Source organism: Diabrotica virgifera, chromosome 1, assembly GCF_917563875.1.
Source record: "Diabrotica virgifera virgifera chromosome 1, PGI_DIABVI_V3a".
NCBI lineage: Eukaryota > Metazoa > Arthropoda > Insecta > Coleoptera > Chrysomelidae > Diabrotica > Diabrotica virgifera.
Genome location: NC_065443.1, coordinates 80,657,270 through 80,675,958, shown reverse-complemented (window position 1 = coordinate 80,675,958; position 18,689 = coordinate 80,657,270). Strand labels below are relative to the sequence as shown.

The window sequence follows — 18,689 nt, the reverse complement described above, 5'->3', positions numbered from 1 at the left end:
CAGTGTTCCCTATACTCAGCTCCTGCAAGTATCCTCACTATTTTCTTTTGTAATTTAAAAATTCTTGCTGCGTGACAAGAGCCACCCCAAATAGTTATTCCGTACTTTACATGGCTATGGAACAGTGCAAAGTAGATCATTATAAGGGTACTTTTAGGGATCATTAAAAAAATTAAGTTGCGTATCAAAAATATAGTTGTAGCAAGTTTAGAACTTAAGTAGTCTGTATGAGCACTCCAGTCCAAATTATCATCTAGAAAAATTCCTAAGAGTTTAACACTATTTCCTAAGACACACTTCCGATCAGAACTAAACATCAAATTCTGATTTTTGTCTTCATTTAGCTTCAGACCATTATGCAAAAACCAGTTTTTTGCTTTCTGAGTATCACTATCTATTTTAATTTTCAAATTATGTTGATTAATGTCAGTATTTATGAGAGTGGTATCATCTGCAAAGCACACACATTTTATGGGAAAAGTGTAGTGAAATAGATCGTTAAGATAAATAAGAAACGAAGTGGGTCCTAGTATTGAACCTTGAGGAACACCGTATTCGACCGTGTTGAAATCAGAAAAGCTATTATTAAGTAAAACTGCCTGTTTTCTATTTGTTAAATAAGATGTAAATAGATTGAGGGTGTTTCCTCTTATACCATATTTATGCATTTTTTCCAACAGTAATTTATGCGAAACACAGTCAAAAGCTTTGGATAAATCACACAATGTCAAAGACACGAAATGACCCTCCTCCAAGCCGTCGACTATATCTCTCACAATTTTCTGTATAGCTTGTGTAGTGCTGCACTTTTTTCTAAAGCCATATTGATTGCAGTGAAGTATTTTGTGTTTATCTAGATATTCTATCAAACGAGTATTAAGAATGCTTTCAAAAATTTTACCGAAAATGGGAATGATAGAGATGGGACGATAATTTTCAATTTCATCTAAAGACCCCTTTTTGAATAGTGGTAACACTTTTGTTACTTTTAGTACATCTGGGAAAATCCCCTCAGTAAGGCAATTATTATAAAGTAAAACTAATTTGTCAATAACAATATCAATAGTTTCGACAATTATTTTTTTGTTCAAGAACTAAAAATCTGTACAATGTGAATTTTTCAAGCCACGCAAAACATTTCTGATCTCAATATCAGTAACAGGTATTAAAAATAAAGAGTGGCAAGGAGAGTGTACATCTTTCAAAATATCTATAGCCACATTTTCATTTGTAGAACTAAAAGAATCTCTAATATTTTTAGCTACTGAAGTAAAGTAATTATTGAAATCGTTTGATGAGATCGTACTAGGACAAACTTTTTTATTTTGAACTTTATTTCTGTGATAGTTTATAACTTTCCAACTGTCACGAGATATATTTTCAGAATTTGAAAAGAAATACCCATAAGCTAGTTTTTTCTTTAATGATATTGTTGATCTATCTATAATGCTTCTTAAACTTATTATATTCACTATAATCTTTTGTAACGTCAGCAATTACCTTGACCGTGGAAAGATTTTCTCGCATAAGTTTTAATTCATCATCAAACCAAGAAATTGGAGCTTTACTATGAGTTTGCAATTTTTTTAATGGAAAATTGATTTCAGTTAACTTTTGATACATTTCAGTAATAAATTGAGCTAATTCTGTTGCTGTTTTGAGAGAAATAGCTAAAGACCAGTCAACGTTATAGTCAACGTTATTTAACGAATGTTTTAACTTCAGTATGCCATTACTCGTTATACGTCTTGTGTATGTATTTGCACTATGATTTTTTTCAGATTTTATTTTTAAGTTAATAAATTGAGCAAAATGATCAGAGATACATGGGTCCACAATTCCACAACCAATTATCCCACTGTCTATGTTTGTTAAGATGTTATCTAAACAAGTTGCTGATCTAGTTGTTATCCTAGTATATTCATTAATATTTATTGTTAAGCCAAAAGTAGAAATTAGATCACGGAAATTGCTGAGTTCATTAGAAGATTTTTTAAAATCAATGTTGAAATCCCCAATTATTATTATTTCTAAAAAATTAGCAGAGCAAAACACCAATAACTTTTCAAAAAGGTCTAGAAATATTTTAAAATTCCCATTTGTGATTCCCATTCACATTCCCATGTGAACGGCGTCTTAAGATTAAAACTAAGATTAACCTTATTTCTTAGATAAATTCACGTGTCGTGGAATGCATATTGTAGATTCACCACCATTTATCGTCCGTTTACTTTGTGAATTGTAGAAAGCTCGGATTTAGGTGGTGACCAGAATTTGATTTTTTGCGTAAGAAATCTTTAGATCTCCCGCTCTTTAGATTTCATTTTGCTATGAACATTATTATAAAAATGAATCGTTTAATGATATACTTTTAACAATATAATATTATTATATTGATTATATGAGGTATATACAGGGTGTTTCAAAAAGGTATGTCATAAATTAAATCACGCATTCCGGGGACAAAAATAAATTGATTGAATTCTTACCTCAGTACAAAAGTGTACACAAAAAAAGTTACAGCCCTTTGAAGTTACAAAATGAAAATCGATTTTTTCAATATATCGAAAATTATTGGAGATTTTTTATTGAAAATGGACATGTATGACTCTTATGGCAGGAACATCTTAACAAAATTATAGTGAAATTTGTCCACTCCATAAACATTTTATGGGGGTTTTGTTCAAGCTTCTAAAAACAAAAATATATAGGGTGCTTCATTAAAACTAAAGATCGTGGACTATGCTAGACTTGCATGAATCACTCTGTATATTTAAATTTATGTTTATAAAACGCCCATTTGAATTTAAAAGTCGACTAATCCTAGCGTTTTTTATAAATTTCTAAAATAAGGACACAGACAATTAGATTCCATAAGTGGTTTCCACACTTTATAATTTCAAAATTTCACCCTATAGTGTATTTTTTTTCAGTATTTTATTATTAGATGTGTGAAATACACATTGTACTTTTAGTGGTTCACGAAAGATTTACATTGGAAGACCTTAAATATACGCAAAAAAAAACTAAAATGACTTACGTGTTCGTCCACAGAATAATTCAATTCCCCGTCGTCGTATAGAACAAACCATCGACGTTGCCATCTCTGCAACAAAAAATAAACATTTATGAAAAGATATGTATTACCACACGGAATTTCAATAATTTCTAGTCTCTGGATAGTTCAAAACTAGTACCAAGACTTGATGTTTTATTGCCTGGTGTAAGAAAATTCCAACATTTTGTGTAATTTTAGGTATGTAGATAATGTATAAACCATTTATAGAAGTAGGAAGAAACAATAGACTATAAAGTATACAAACTTACATAAAAGGATTGTAACGCTCCTAAATAATTTATAAAGAAAGAATAGACCATTTTAATATATTATGTACATATCGGTTAACACTTTAATATTTTATCACATTTTGTGATATATAAAACATATATAAAACACATTTTTGTGATGTACTTTGAGGTTACGTTCAGGTCTAGAAGTCTAAACATTTTTCTGGTCATTTTTGGGATGTACTTGAAGGAAAATATTGCAGAGAATGATTTTAAAATAGGATAAGGAGTCAAAACGGTTAAAGAAAATACCAAAAATGTTTTTCCATATTTTGGTCATAATGCCCATCCTATAAAAATCTGAAAAAAAAAATAGTGGAGATAATTTGACATCCAATAAATAATATATTTTTGAAGTTATACTTCTTTACCGGCGATATGAGGGTGAATTTTTATATGTTAAAACCTATGATCCCGGCGCATGCGCATTATAACTTTGTTCTGATTGGATGTTCAAATGACATGTCAAAAAATATTAAATATGGCGGCTGTGGCACAGCTGTAGTTAGATTATTTATGGTTGTTGCGTTTTAAAATTTGTGTGAAAAGAAACAACAAACAAAAGTTAGTTAATAGTTATACTGCCTTTTTAAATAGTTTTCATATACCTATATTTTTGGACTTTTGGACTATTTTGGACAAGGAAAACTCATTCTAATTTGGTAAGTAATTTTTATTATAATCATATTGTAATTATACAGTTGGATTAGGTTGAAATACAGTAGAGCGTCGATTATCCGAACTAATTGGGGGACATAGGTGTTCGGAAAACCGATTTGTTCGGATAATCGAACTACAATATACTGATACATAATATTTATAGTCATACATATTTATCCACAAGTGAATAAAAGCCATATTTATATACCTACATATTTATTTATAGCTTGATAATGACAACTAGCAACTAAACAAAAAAGTGCAGTCTTTACAACAACATATTTATTTTTGGATACAATATTGAAGAAAATTGAAGATATTTTAAGCGTCAATTACTAACGCCTGCTCGGTATTCGAGTGCGGGACGCGGGAGTCGATAGTTCGAATAAGCGGTCGTTCGGTTGATCGACGTTCGGATAATCGACGCTCTACTGTACATTTATTTTCTCAAGAATGGGGACTTTAGAGAGAAATCCCAAATTAGGTCCGATTTTTATTTTTAAATTATGATTTTTTGGCGTAGATTTATTTATCTAGTAGGTATGTAATGCTTTGATTTACATACTTAATTTGATTACCAACAAAAGTTCTACCAATCTTCATCTAATATATTGTTTTCTTACTGTTTTGTTATATTTTAATATTTTCTTCCACAAAATTTAAACTACATAATTTAATTATATTCAAAACAAGTGTCAAACAGTAAAACGTTCAGTTACCCTATTTTTCCACATGACAAATAATGTGGAATTGGACGAGTGAGTCTAGGCTTCGATTACGAATCAAAGCGACCCGAAATTCACGGGTTCGATTCCCGATGAAAGTTTTTATTTTTTTATTTTTTTATGCATTTTATGATTGTAAGTATATTTGTTATATAATTTTTTTTTCAGAAAATGCGTATTTAAAATTTTTGCCAACAATTATCGTTCAGAAATCATTTTTTTTTTGTGGTATTTTTCAATGTGTTTGTGTGCGTTTTATTCTTTTATTTTTTTTTTTAATTTTTGGTATTGTCTTAAAAATCACATAATAGACGTATAACTTCTTACGTGCGTACAAAGTACACACACATTATTTTTTTTGTGGCATTTTGTTCGGCCTAGTTTAAAAAAAATCAACAGCAAAAAACATTTGAATTTCGTGCCAAAAATTTTAGAAAAAAATACTATGCCATAGGCAATAAAAAATCCTACAGATAAAAAAAATATAAGTTTCTACGATGATTAGAAACGAAGATATCGTCAAAAAATGAAATAACACGTTTTATTTTTTTGGGGGGTTACGGGTGTGGCTAGGGGTCTAAAATTTTTTTTGGTCGAATACTTTTTGATGTAGAACAGCATGGTATTTTTATTTTTGGAATATCGCTGGGGCATTTTTCACTATTTTAACCGGCTAGACCCATTGGGAACCAAAGCGTTACACATATTTTTTTAAGCTTTTAAATGAGACGATGCGTGATATATTTTCCCGTTTAAAACATCGATTTTACGACTTTCATGTCAAGGTTGGCCATACAAGTTCGAAACGTAGATATAGATACATGATTATTTCAAAAATGCCCAATTAATGGTAGGTCTTAACACTTACCTCAGCAAACTGTATACGACATTCGTATACAATTCGCCGGGGTAAGTGTTAATCTCAATTCAACATCTTTATGTAACAAGTTTACTGTTTTGCATCCAAAGTAAAGCCATAAATCTTAAAAAAAAAACTAACACGTCCAGTATTAATCGCCCAATTCTACTTTAAATACCTTAAGGGGGTAGGCCCAAAATCTTGGTTCAATGCTATTTAAATGCATTCATTTTTTTTGGAATCCTGAGAAAACTAATCAGGATAAGTATTTTTGAAAAATTTAAACGTATAATAAAATATTACATTATTACCTAGGGCCGCAAGTCCCTGAAAACTTATATAATGTTTATTTTAATAAGTTACAGGGGCGAAAAAAAGAGAACATTTAGTGTGATTTTTAATTTCAAATATTTCATGTCATTTTTATTTCAACTTTTTGTTTATTCTAAGGAACTTTCGGCCCTCGGTATAAACGTAATCTTTCATTCTGCGTTTAAATTTTTCAAAAATATTTATTAGTTTTCTCAGGATTCGAAAAAAAATGCATTCAAATAGCATTGGACCAAGATTTTTCGCCTACACCCTTAAACATGAACCAAAAGTCAGTTGACTGGTCTACGAAGATAAGTTTGTTTAGTAGTTATCATTAGCAAGTTATTTATGTCCTCGAAGTAGATTACACACATCCAACTAAACGAAAATTAAATTTCATTTTATGATTAGCAGTAATTAGTGTCATTTACTTGAAGAAACAATTATACACATATAGCGAGATCAATGCTCTAATAAAATGTCATTGAATGTTACTTTAAGGATAGTCTAGACGAGGCTTCGACCAAATAAATTTTAGCGCCTGACAGATGCAATTACGTAGGATTTATTTTCGTTTTCACAATGTTACGGAAAATAATAGAATGCTACAATGCGTCGTTAAAGAAAATCTTCTCTATTTACTTTAGTTGGTAGCTCTGATGTAGAACTATTTTTCCCGGACCGAAGACTTCTAAAATTATACTAAATAGTTTTGATATTTCAAATAGTACAGTAGGTATACAATATTTGCAATAGATATATTTTGATTTAGGTTGGTAATTATTTCTGAATTTTATATTGATATTGATTTACACAAAAATATAAAAGGAAAGTTTAATAGTCATTTTTGAATGATATTGTAGTAATGAAAACTACTAATAACTTTTGAAAATTATTAATACTTTTTAGATAATTTTGTTGATTTATTATTGAATTATTTTCACTCAATAATCAATTGAAATTATTTATCCCAGAAAGCTTTTATTATAACAATATTATGCGTAAACTATTAGGTCTACATGATTTCTAAAAGCAACCCGTGTTGAGCTGGCCCCCCCCCACTTGCAAAAATTAAAAAACAAATAGCCCTGATTTATGAGCTATTTATGAGCTCTCATATTCCGCAAACTAAAAATTTTGAGCTCGTTCCATTGAGCAGGAATTTAATACCCTAGTGGGGGGGGCTGAGTCAGCCCCCCCACTACTTAAAAATAGGAATATTGAATCGGTTTTTGCGGCAGAATTACGAGCTATTTATGAGCTCTTGAAATTATATAGTTTCGATTTTTGAGCTCATCCCCTTCACCCCCAAACAACCCTTTAATTGATTTAACTTAAGAGAAAGATGCTGAGAAAACTTAAAATATATCGTATTGCGAATATAATTCCTATAGCTTATATACTCTAAGAATAAACTATTATATCAAGAGCATTTCGATTATTGAGCTACAACCCCTTCGCCAGAAAACCACCCTATCTTCCCGGCTTAAGAGAAAGTTGTACTTAAAATGCGTTAAACTAATTATTTGGCGACTACATATCATTTAATAATTTATAAGCTTCCAAATTACGCGCATTTAGATCAGTAAATTGCAATTTATTTTGTATAGTGCAGTCACTGAAGGTAAAAATAAACGATTACCTTCAATTCCGGTGAACCTTCATCGATTTTCACGAAAATTGGTCAGTGGTTAGAGGATACGTCAAGAAACAAAGGTGACATGGTACCACCTTGCGCCTTTACCCTGAGGGTGGATACCGCCCCTTCTCGGGGGTGAAAATTATTTTATAAAAAATAACTGCACAAATCAATAAAAGAACAAATTAAAAGCAAAATTTATTATATAAAGTTAATAAAATAAGTAAATACTTTTTAAGTTATTAAAGATCAAAGATTTTAATTATTTGTGAAAAAAATGCATGTTTTGAAGAGGTTTTTTGTAAATCACTAAAAAACTGTAAGTTTTTACAAAAAAGTTAATAGTAGTTTAATTCGTATAGCTTATATTCTAAAAATAAACTCTAAAATCACGCGCCTTTCGATTATTGAACTACAACCCCTTCGCAAGAAAATCATCCCATATTCCCGGCTTAAGAGAGGGTTGTACTTAAAATAATTTAAATTAATTATTTGTCGACTATATATTGTTTAATAATTTATGAGTTCGCAAAATATACGCATCTCAATTATTGAATTGCCATTTTCTTTCTATAGTGCAGTCGCTGAAGGTAAAAATCAACTATGACCTTCGATTTCGGTAAATCTCCATTCATTTTCACGAAAATTGGTGAGCGGATTTTGATACTATCAACTTTTTCTGGATCTTATTTTTCATAGGTATTTCTTAGTACTTTGACAAGTATTTAGTACCTAAGTGTTATAAAATGCATCTCTTTCCCGTTATTTAAGCTTGAACCCTTAGATTTGAACAGTCGCGGAAAAAAATATACATTTAATTACCAATAACTTACTTTAAATTAACATTAAAGGGTTTTTCAAGTAAGCAATTTATTATATTTCTTATTAGCTTCAATTTTAGTGATGAAAACTTTTTTGTAAAAACTTACAGTTTTTGAGTCATTTATGAAAAATCGCTCTAAAGCATGCATTTTCTTTCCAAAAATCAAAATATTTGATCTTTAATAATTCAAAAAGTATTGATTTATTTTAATCACATTATATAACAAATTTTGCTTACAATTTGTCCCTCTCTCGATTTGTGGGGTTATTTTTAATAAAGTAATTTTCACTTCCGAGAAGGGGTGACATATACCCCAGGCTAAAACCCCAAGTTGTTATTGTCAATTCGTGAAAATAAATGGCGATTTGCCGAAATCGAAGGTAATAGTTGATTTTTACCTTCAGTGACTGCACTATAGAAAGAAAATGGCAATTCAATAATTGAGATGCGTATATTTTGCAAGCACATAAATTATTAAACGATATGTAGTCGAAAAATAATTAATTTAAATTATTTTAAGAACAACTCTCTCTTAAGCCGGGAATATGGGGTCGTTTTCTTGCGAAGGGGTTGTAGCTCTATAATCGAAAGACGCGTGATTTAAGAGTTTATTCTTAGAATATAAGCTATACGAATTAAACTATTATTAACTTTTTTGTAAAAACTTAAAGTTTTTCAGTGATTTACAAAAAACCTCTCCAAAACATGCATTTTTTTCACAAATAATTAAAATCTTTGATCTTTAATAACTTAAAAAGTATTGACTTATTTTATTAACTTTATATAATGAATTTTGCTTTTAATTTGTTCTTTTATTGATTTGTGCATTTATTTTTTATAAAATAATTTTCACCCCCGAGAAGGGGCGGTATCCACCCTCAGGGTAAAGGCGCAAGGTGGTACCATGTCACCTTTGTTTCTTGACGTATCCTCTAACTACTGACCAATTTTCGTGAAAATCGATGAAGGTTCACCGAAATTGAAGGTAATCGTTGATTTTTACCTTCAGTGACTGCACTATACAAAATAAATTGCAATTTACTGTTCTAAATGCGCGTAATTTGGAAGGTTATAAATTATTAAATGATATGTAGTCGCCAAATAATTAGTTGAATGCATTTTAAGTACAACTTTCTCTTAAGCCGGGAAGATAGGGTGGTTTTCTTGCGAAGGGGTTGTAGCTCAATAATCGAAATGCTCTTGATTTAATAGTTTATTCTTAGAGTATATAAGCTATATGAATTATATCCGCAATACGATATATTTTAAGTTTTCTCAGCATCTTTCTCTTAAGTTAAATCAATTAAAGGGTTGTTTGGGGGTGAAGGGGATGAGCTCAAAAATCGAAAGTATATAATTTCAAGAGCTCATAAATAGCTCGTAATTCTGCCGCAAAAACCGATTCAATATTCCTATTTTTAAGTAGTGGGGGGGGCTGACTCAGCCCCCCCCCCCACTAGGGTATTAAATTCCTGCTCAGTGGAACGAGTTCAAAATTTTTAGTTTGCGGAATATGAGAGCTCATAAATAGCTCATAAATCAGGGCTATTTGTTTTTTAATTTTTGCAAGTGGGGGGGGCCAGCTCAACACGGGTCTAAAAGCACCAAATTGAAGAAAAATGTTAATATTAACAAATTATATAAATTAACGATTAAAAAGTTTATGTTAAACTCAGAGGCATCAACATATAGGAATTTAATTTATTTTTATTCGAAATGATGATTTTTTATACGAATTAAACAAATACAATGTTACATACAAAATGTTAAAATACAAAATATTGTTGCTTATAGCAAATTAATGAATATTTAGGTATTGCAAAGGTTGGAATAAATTCATTTTCTCGAGAATGGACAATTTTGGAAAAAATCCCGAAAGAGGTCGATTTTTATTTTTAAATTACGACTTTCTGGCATATATATCATACTAGTGACGTCACCCATTTGGGCGTGATGACGTCATGGATGATTTTTTTAAATGAGAATAGGGTCGTGTCACAGCTCATTTGAAAGGTAATTCAATTCTCTATTTAGCAATATAAACATTAACATAATTATTTATACAGGGTGTCCAAAAAATTCTTTTTGAATTAAATTTATTGACATAAAAAGAAGAATCTGCGTAATTTATTTAATTCAAAATATATTTTACTGCTATCAGAAAACAGGAAAAAATGTTTATTTGACAAACAAATATTGTTTTTTGCAATTTCAATATTAAAGCAGCCACCCACCTGCCGCTTGACAATTTGACCATTTAATTTAAGCGAAAAGCAATGTTTTTTTTTTCAAAAAAACATTTTTTTCTGTTTTCTGGGAGCAGTAAAATGTATTTTGATTTAAATAAATTACACATATTCTTCTTTTTATGTCAATAAATTTAATTCAAAACAACTTCTTTTCGACACCCTGTATAAATAGTTATGTTATTGTTTATATTACAGAATAGAGAATTGAATTACCTTTAAAATGAGCTATCGCACGACCCCTATTCTCATTTAAAAAAATCATCGATGACTTCATCACGCCCAAATGGGTGACGTCACTGGTATTATATAAATGCCAAAAAGTCGTAATTTAAAAATAAAAATCGACCTGATCCGGGATTTTTTTCCAAAATCGTCCATTCTCGAGAAAATGAATTTATTCCAACCTTTACGTGCTCACTGTATTTGTATGCTACTCCAAATTAAAAGTAGTAGAGTTACGCAGTGGGGTAGAGGTTAATATTGATGAATAAACAAATTATGAATTTTTAAAATTGAAAAAGGTATCTCGGCAAAAACACTTTTTAAAAATTTGTGAAAAATTGACAGGAACACGAATATCGAAACGGCATTTCAAAAGTTTTAATCAACGCGACGTTAATAAAAAAAGTAAGGTATAAACAAATTAGAACAATTTTCAAACGTCTTTTTTTTAGAAGTTTATTTGAAATTTTGATTTCTTAGTGAATTTTGTTGAAAATATACATAAAGACAAAAAAAAATGTGCAAATTTGTTATTTAAAACGTAGGCGCAACATTTCAGGCCAATGCTTTTTAAATGCATATTTTTTTCGAATCCTGAAAAAACTAATAAATATTTTTAAAAAAATTTAAACGCAGAATGAAAGATTACATTATTACCTAAGGCCGAAAGTCCCATAGAATAAACAAAAAGTGTCTTTTGAATGAAATATTTGAAATTAAAAATCACACTTAATATTCTCTTTTTTTTTACCTCTGTAACTTTTTAAAATAAACATCATAAAGTTTTCAGGGACTTTCGGCCCTCATTAATATTATAATCTTTTATTGTGCGTTTAAATTTTTCAAAAATAATTATTAGTTTTCTCAGGATTCGAAAAAATTAATGCATTTAGAAAGCATTGTCTCGAAATTTTGCGCCTACACTCTTAAGCTTTATTTATAATTATTTAAATAAATTATGGGTAAAATTTAATTTAGCAAATCTTAAATGAAAGCTTTTCCCTTCAACCTTCGACTAAAATCATAAAAACCTTCATAATAACATGAATTATCGCAGCAGTTAAAAAAGTAAATTGTATGCGAAAATGATCCATTTTTCGTTATTTAAACAATGATCCCGTTATATAGGTAAATCAAATACTTTCTGGAAAATATGTTTTGTTTTCACCTAAAATTTGATGTAAATTTTGTTCCAACCTGTACCGAATTACATTTTGATTTACGTGGATTGTAATTTTATTTGATCAGACTATAATAATCAGTCAGTATTTGATCAGTCAGTATTTGATCAGTCTTGTATTATAATATAATTTGTGGGTCCTATTCGTCATGTTTTGGCGTTGTTTTAAATGTCAAATATGTGATTACAAATATAATTGAAAAAATAGCAGTGGGCCAATAGAGCTATGATTACAGACATGATCAGCGAAACCAAATCGTGAATTTTGATTTCATCTGAGTAACGTTCCGCTATTATTACCTAACAGATAAAAGTATACGGCAGTTGTAACGTTTAATTACCTCCCACATAGGATTACAGACAGATATAGTTTGCATGAGCTGGACGAAATAAAACTTTTTTCAGAGTTCAAAAAGGTTATGGACCTCCACTAAGGATTTTACATAATATTATACCAGGACGTATCACATAAGAAAAAATGTTTTTACATATTTTATTTATTTACATAGAGTAGCTCGACAATTATGGCCATTGGTACAGGAACACTAAAATTAAACATATAACGAAAATGTCTATTATAGTCGGACAAACTTTGATGTACGAGAACACTGGAACAGGGGAAGTTTTAACTGTGGAACAGTTTAAAAATTTGGAACGTCAGATTACGAAAACGCCCCATGTATTTTGTCGGAGAGAACTTCCAATTGATTTGTTACCGTTTCATTAAACTCTCATGCAAAAATCAGGCTGCTATTTATCACCAATATAATTCCCGTCATTTGACATGTTCTCCGTGTTCCACTCATTAAAATGAATTGGTGATAAACACCAGTCTGATTTTTGCATGAGAGTTTAATGAAATCGTAACAAATCAATTGGAAGTTCTGTCCATGGAACGTTTTCGTAGTCTGACGTTCCAAATTTTTAACCTGTTCCACAATTAAAACGTTCCCATACATCAAAGTTTGTCCGACTAGACACCGTTAAGCTATTAACAAATTTTCAGCTTGCTAGTAATCAACTTTTTTTTGGTACACGGGATCCAGATCTATTAGTTTAAATCTTGTCGTAGAACTGGACGGTTTTTAAACAGTTAGCTCAATAAACGAACGGAAAATTCGGCGATACCGTGTAATTTTCAGGGTCAACTCCTAATTGCATAAAAATTTGGATTTAAGTTCTACTTACCCTCCACATTAAAGTTGAACTTGTGCCGTTGGTTGCTTTTGCTTGGGGGTGACAGTCACCCACCCCTTCCCTGGGGTGAAAAACTCGTGTTCAAAATAAGTCAGGAAATGGATAAACTGACTAATTTTAAGCAACTTTCGTTCTCTAGAGTTTTTTAAGTAAGTCAATACTTTTTGAGTTATTTGCGATTGAATATGTTCATTTTTCGACAAAAAAAAACACGTTTTCAGGAGGTTTTTCGCAAAAAACTCAAAAACTAAGTATTTTATCGAAAAAAATTATTCTTAACCACAAAGGTAGCATAGAAAAAACGAAAAGAGTTGTGTATTCGTGAAATCTATATACCCAGCAAAAGCAATATTGTAGCGCATGAAAAAAAGTTATTCTTCAAATTCCAATTCGAATATTTAAACGTGAAATAACCAAAAAATGAAGCACTTTTCGGGAAAAACCCATTAACAGTTTTTTAAAGTGTTTTAAAAAAGCGAGTTACTCTCAAAATAAAGTTGGCCCCTTTTTTAGTAAAAAAAATTGTGAAAATCTCCCCCTATTTAGCACCTCAAATGAAATTAATCGTTACCGCTTTACAAAAAATGTTTCACCGGTTTAAAGTGCTTTTTTTGAAAGGGTTATAGATAGTTAAAAAGGCTTGAACGAGTCACTAATCACGAATGTATGCAAACTTTGAACAGCGATATGTTAAGGGGATGGGTACGAACTTTTGGCTTCGATGCTACTTAAATGGGATTAATTTTTTTCGAATCCTGAGAAAACTAATAAGTATTTTTGAAAAATTTAAACGCAGAATGAAAGATTACGTTATTACCGAGGGCCGAAAGTCCCTGAAAACTTCTATAATTTTATTTTAATAAGTTACAGGGGTGAAAAACTAAGAGAAAATTTTGTGTGATTTTTAATTTCAAATATCTCATTCAAGAGAAACTTTTTATTCATTCTAAGGGACTTTCGGCCCTCGGTAATAAAGTAATCTTTCATTCTGCGTTTAAATTTTTCAAAAATACTTTTAGTTTTCTCAGGATTCGAAAAAAATGATCACATTTAAAATACATTGAAAATTTTGACAGACGTCAAAATGTTCCTTTCCTCTTAAGCAATGTTTGTCTTACAGAAAAACAAAATGAAACTAGCATATTTTTTATAAAAGCACAGCCTAAATCTGTTTACTCTTTAGGATTTTTCGTATCATTATTACTTTTTATCAAGTATCAAGTTAGTTTGAAAAAAAGAGCAGTTTTCCAAAATTTTTTTTACTATAAAATCCAATTTTTTCATACACATACACATACATATAAAGTAAATGGTAAAGCGGTAACGATTAATTTTCTTTAGGGTGAGGGGGAGATTATCACGATTTTTTTTACCAAATAAAAAAGGGCCAATTTTATTTTAAGCGTAACTCGTTTAGTTTTAAGTCTATAATCTTTTATAAAAATAAAAAAAAATATTTTTATGGGTAAATGTTTTTTAAACACTTCAAAAAAAAATTTAAAAGTTTTTCCCGAAATTCGCTTTATATTTTGGTTATTTCACGTTGAAATATTCGATTTGGAATTTGACGAATAAGAACCTACTTTTCATGACCTTAGAACTTTGTTTTTACTTTGTTTATAGACTTCATTATTAAACCATTTTTTTCGTTTTTTTATAAGCTTCATTTTTGCTAAGAATAATTTTACTTTTTGAGTTATTTGCGAAAAACCGCCTAAAAACGTGTTTTGTTTTTGTGGAAAATTAAACATTTTAAATTAGAAATAACTCGAAAAGTATAGACTTACTTAAAAAACTCTACAGAACACAAGTTGCTTAGAATTAGTCACTACATATATCCACTTCCGGACTTATTTTGAACGTATGTTTTTTCACCCACAAGAAACCCCCCCTCCCACCCACCTCCAGGCAAAAGCACAAATCGGCACAGTATTACCTTTTTCTTTGACATGTTAGCTATGACCAATCCAAGCGGTTGTTTAAAATTCTGAAGTGTTGCAATATTTTACCGTGAGGGAATTGACTAATTGCATCTTCTCAAGAAATGTATCTTCTCATTACAAAATGGGTTTATATTTATTTTAGTGTTTCTTATTTAATTGCTAATTACTTCGGCTTTATCTATTTAGAATACTATTTATTTTTCATATACAAAACATAAAAGTAAGTTCCAAATATTTATTGTGAGCATTGTATAACAGTACTCGTTTTTAGCTAATTAAAATATAAACGTTTACTTACACTTTTTCTTTAACGGTATTATTAGGGATTGTACTTAACGGTGCTTTCTTTATTGCGTGTCAGTATATGGAGGTATTAGAAGTATGTATGTGTTTATCAAAGGTGTTTATTGGGAATATAAATATAAAAACCATTAGCTGATATCGGTACATCGAGAAATTATGATTAATAAATGCCCGATTTAGATTTTTCCTCTAGTTTAAGTTTCACTAAGAAAATACATTTTGAGTTATTTGCGAGTGAATAATATGTTCATTTTTCCTATATATTTGGGAACTCGAAGGTCCAGCTTCATTTGTTGTTCTGAGATTTTCAGAAAGAAACTCATAAATTATAAAAAAACTTCAATATGGCGTTCGCTGAATATGTCTATCCTTATTGGTTGCTTAGAAAATTGCAAAATAAATCATAAATTTTGAGTTTTTATAAATATTCATAACTTATGTAAAAATTAACTTAGAACCTTCTTATTACACGGAATGCTGAGACTTCTGGTGCTTAAATCATACCCTAAATTTCAAAGCAATTGGTCAAATAGTTTAAAAGTTATTTAATTTGTTTATCCCAAATTAATTTTTTTTTGTACCTATGTATAAGTAACACTATAAGTCAGAAAATGATGAAGTTACAGTAATACTTTGAATAGTTTTTGAAAAAAGAAGATTTACACTATTAATTTAATTAAAAAAAAATGACAAAAAATAATTCTAAATATTGCAAAATTATTTTGCAAGAACATGTGAATTAAAAAAACGGGGGGCTAACTTCGTCCCTAATTGTCCTAGGACAATTGTTTTTCTTTCTAAATGTGTATAAAAATTCAGTCTTTCTAAATATGAAAAAATATTTTTTCTACGGGTAACGGTTAAAAAGTTATTCTAATTGTTTATAAGTAAGCAAAAAATCGACATGCTTTTGCAAAATAATTTTACTGTTTAAAATTACTTTTTGTCAGTTTTTTTTTTAGTTAAGTATAGTATAAATGTTCTTCTTTCATAAACTGTCCGAAGTATTACTGTAACCTCATAATTTCCTGACTTAAAGTGTTGCAAAAAAAGTGAATTTGGGATAAACAAATTAAATAACTTTTAAACTATTTGACCAATTGCTTTAAAATTTAAAATATATTTTAATAGGTCTGGATCCCGCGTACCAAAAAAAAAGTTGATTAATAGCAAGCTAAAAATTTGTTAATAGCTTAAGGGTGTCTAGTCAGACAAACTTTGATATATGGGAACATTGGAACAGGGGAAGTTTTGATTGTGCAACAGGTTAAAAATTTGGAACGTCGGACTACGAAAACGTCAGATGTATTTTGTCGGACAGAACTTCCAATTGATTTGTTACCCTTTCATTAAACTCTCATGCAAAAATTAGACTGCTATTACTAACCAACATGATTCCTGTCATTTGACATGTTCTTCATGTTCCAGTCATTAAAATGCCCAGTTGGTGATAAACACCAGTCTGATTTTTGTATGAGAGTTTAATGAATGGGCAACAAATCAATTGGAAGTTCTGTCCGACAAAATACATCTGACGTTTTCGTAGTCTGACGTTCCAAATTTTTAACCTGTTCCACCATTAAAACTTCCCCTGTTCCAGTGTTCCCATATATCAAGGTTTGTCCGACTAGACACCGTTAAGCTATTAACAGATTTTCAGCTTGCTATTAATCAACTTTTTTTTCTTATGCGGAATCCAGACCTATAAGCACAAGAAGTCTCAGCATTCCGTGTAATAAGAAGATTCTAACTTAATTTTTACATAAGTTATGAACATTTATAAAATCTCAAAATTTATGACTTATTTTGCCATTTTCTAAGCAACAAATAAGGATAGACACATTTAGCGAACGCCATACTGAAATTATTTATATGATTTATGAGTTTATTGTTCTCAAATTTGTTTAGAATGCTTCACTTTTTAGTGTTCAATTCGTGAAAAAATTCGTCTTCAATTTCGGCATTTGTATTCATTATTTTCCCACTCTCTTATTACATTATGGCCCAGTATCGTTCTCATTATTTTTCTTTCAAATTTCGGAAGGCTATCTTCCACTTTCTTGTTAATATATTTTATAAGTCTTATATAGGTTCATCTTTGTTTATTTACTTCTGTGATTTAAAGATATTAAATATTTGTATTTTTCACCTATATTATTTTCTAGATTGCGGTTCTATATAAAAGTGCTATACAGTGATAAGCGCGCTAATAACCGGCACCACAACATAATGCGTTGTAAAATAAAACGAGATGAAACTAGTAGAGGTGGGAAATTATCGGTATAAACCTATAAACCATGACCACTTATAATAGTTTCCCACCTTTAGACGTTAGCTTTTTTTTCGTTGTGATAAATAAACGTCAAAATATGACAAGGTAGTAGCTAAATATTTTTTGCCTGAGGGAATGGGAAAACTGTCTGTTTAACTTTTTAAATTAGGTTTTAAATAAAAATATTTTAAATTAAAGTAAAATTAACTATATGTATTATCATAATTTTTGTTTTTGATTTATGTATGACAGCCTTGCTTCCAAACTCACTGATTCTATTCGTTCACATAGCGCCGTCAAAATTATTTAAAATTAAAAAAATGTTAATGTCACTTTAACGTCATTTATTTATTTATTTATACGGGCAAGCCCAATTCGGTAATACATTAATAAGATATTGATAATTACAGTGTTGAATATATAAGAATAAAATGAGAGAGTACAAAACATTTAAAAAGACATGACAAAGAAAAATAATTACAAAACATTAATTACTAACAAATAACAAGGTTATGGCATTGCTAAATATTTAATTTGGTTAAATGGTTCTTAAAAACATCAACAGAGTTACCAAAAAGTAAAAGGTCACCTAGGGAGTTAGCAAGTCTTAGTGTTCTAGGAACAAACGTAAAATATGAGTAATTATATCTATGAAAAGAAATATGAAAGGTTTGAATTTGTCTTGTTGATCGTGGTGGAACAAACAACAATATTTTAGCAAGGAGTTCAGGGCAGTAGTATATGGCATTTATAATATTAAACAATACTGTAAGATCTTTATGCTTCCTACGGACATCCAGAGAAGAGATATTCAAAAATCGTTCCATATCTGTATAATTATAATTGATGTGTTTTTTGAACCCAATATATCTAAGAAAATTATGTTGAACACTATCAAGTTTGTTCTTGAGGTGTAAATAATGTGGGGACCAAACTGGAGAACAGTAGTCAAGGTGC

The 18,689-nt window shown here is 29.9% G+C and overlaps 1 protein-coding gene across 1 annotated transcript in view; it reads right to left on the bottom strand.

The window, feature by feature from the left end:
- LOC114332680 (protein outspread) overlaps positions 1 to 18,689 on the bottom strand; it is an 889,498-nt gene that overhangs the window by 540,488 nt on the left and 330,321 nt on the right. Inside the window, exon 3 of the mRNA XM_050657294.1 lies at positions 3,041 to 3,106. Within this exon, the coding sequence (XP_050513251.1) occupies positions 3,041 to 3,106 (66 nt within the window). The remainder of the gene's footprint in view (positions 1 to 3,040; positions 3,107 to 18,689) is intronic.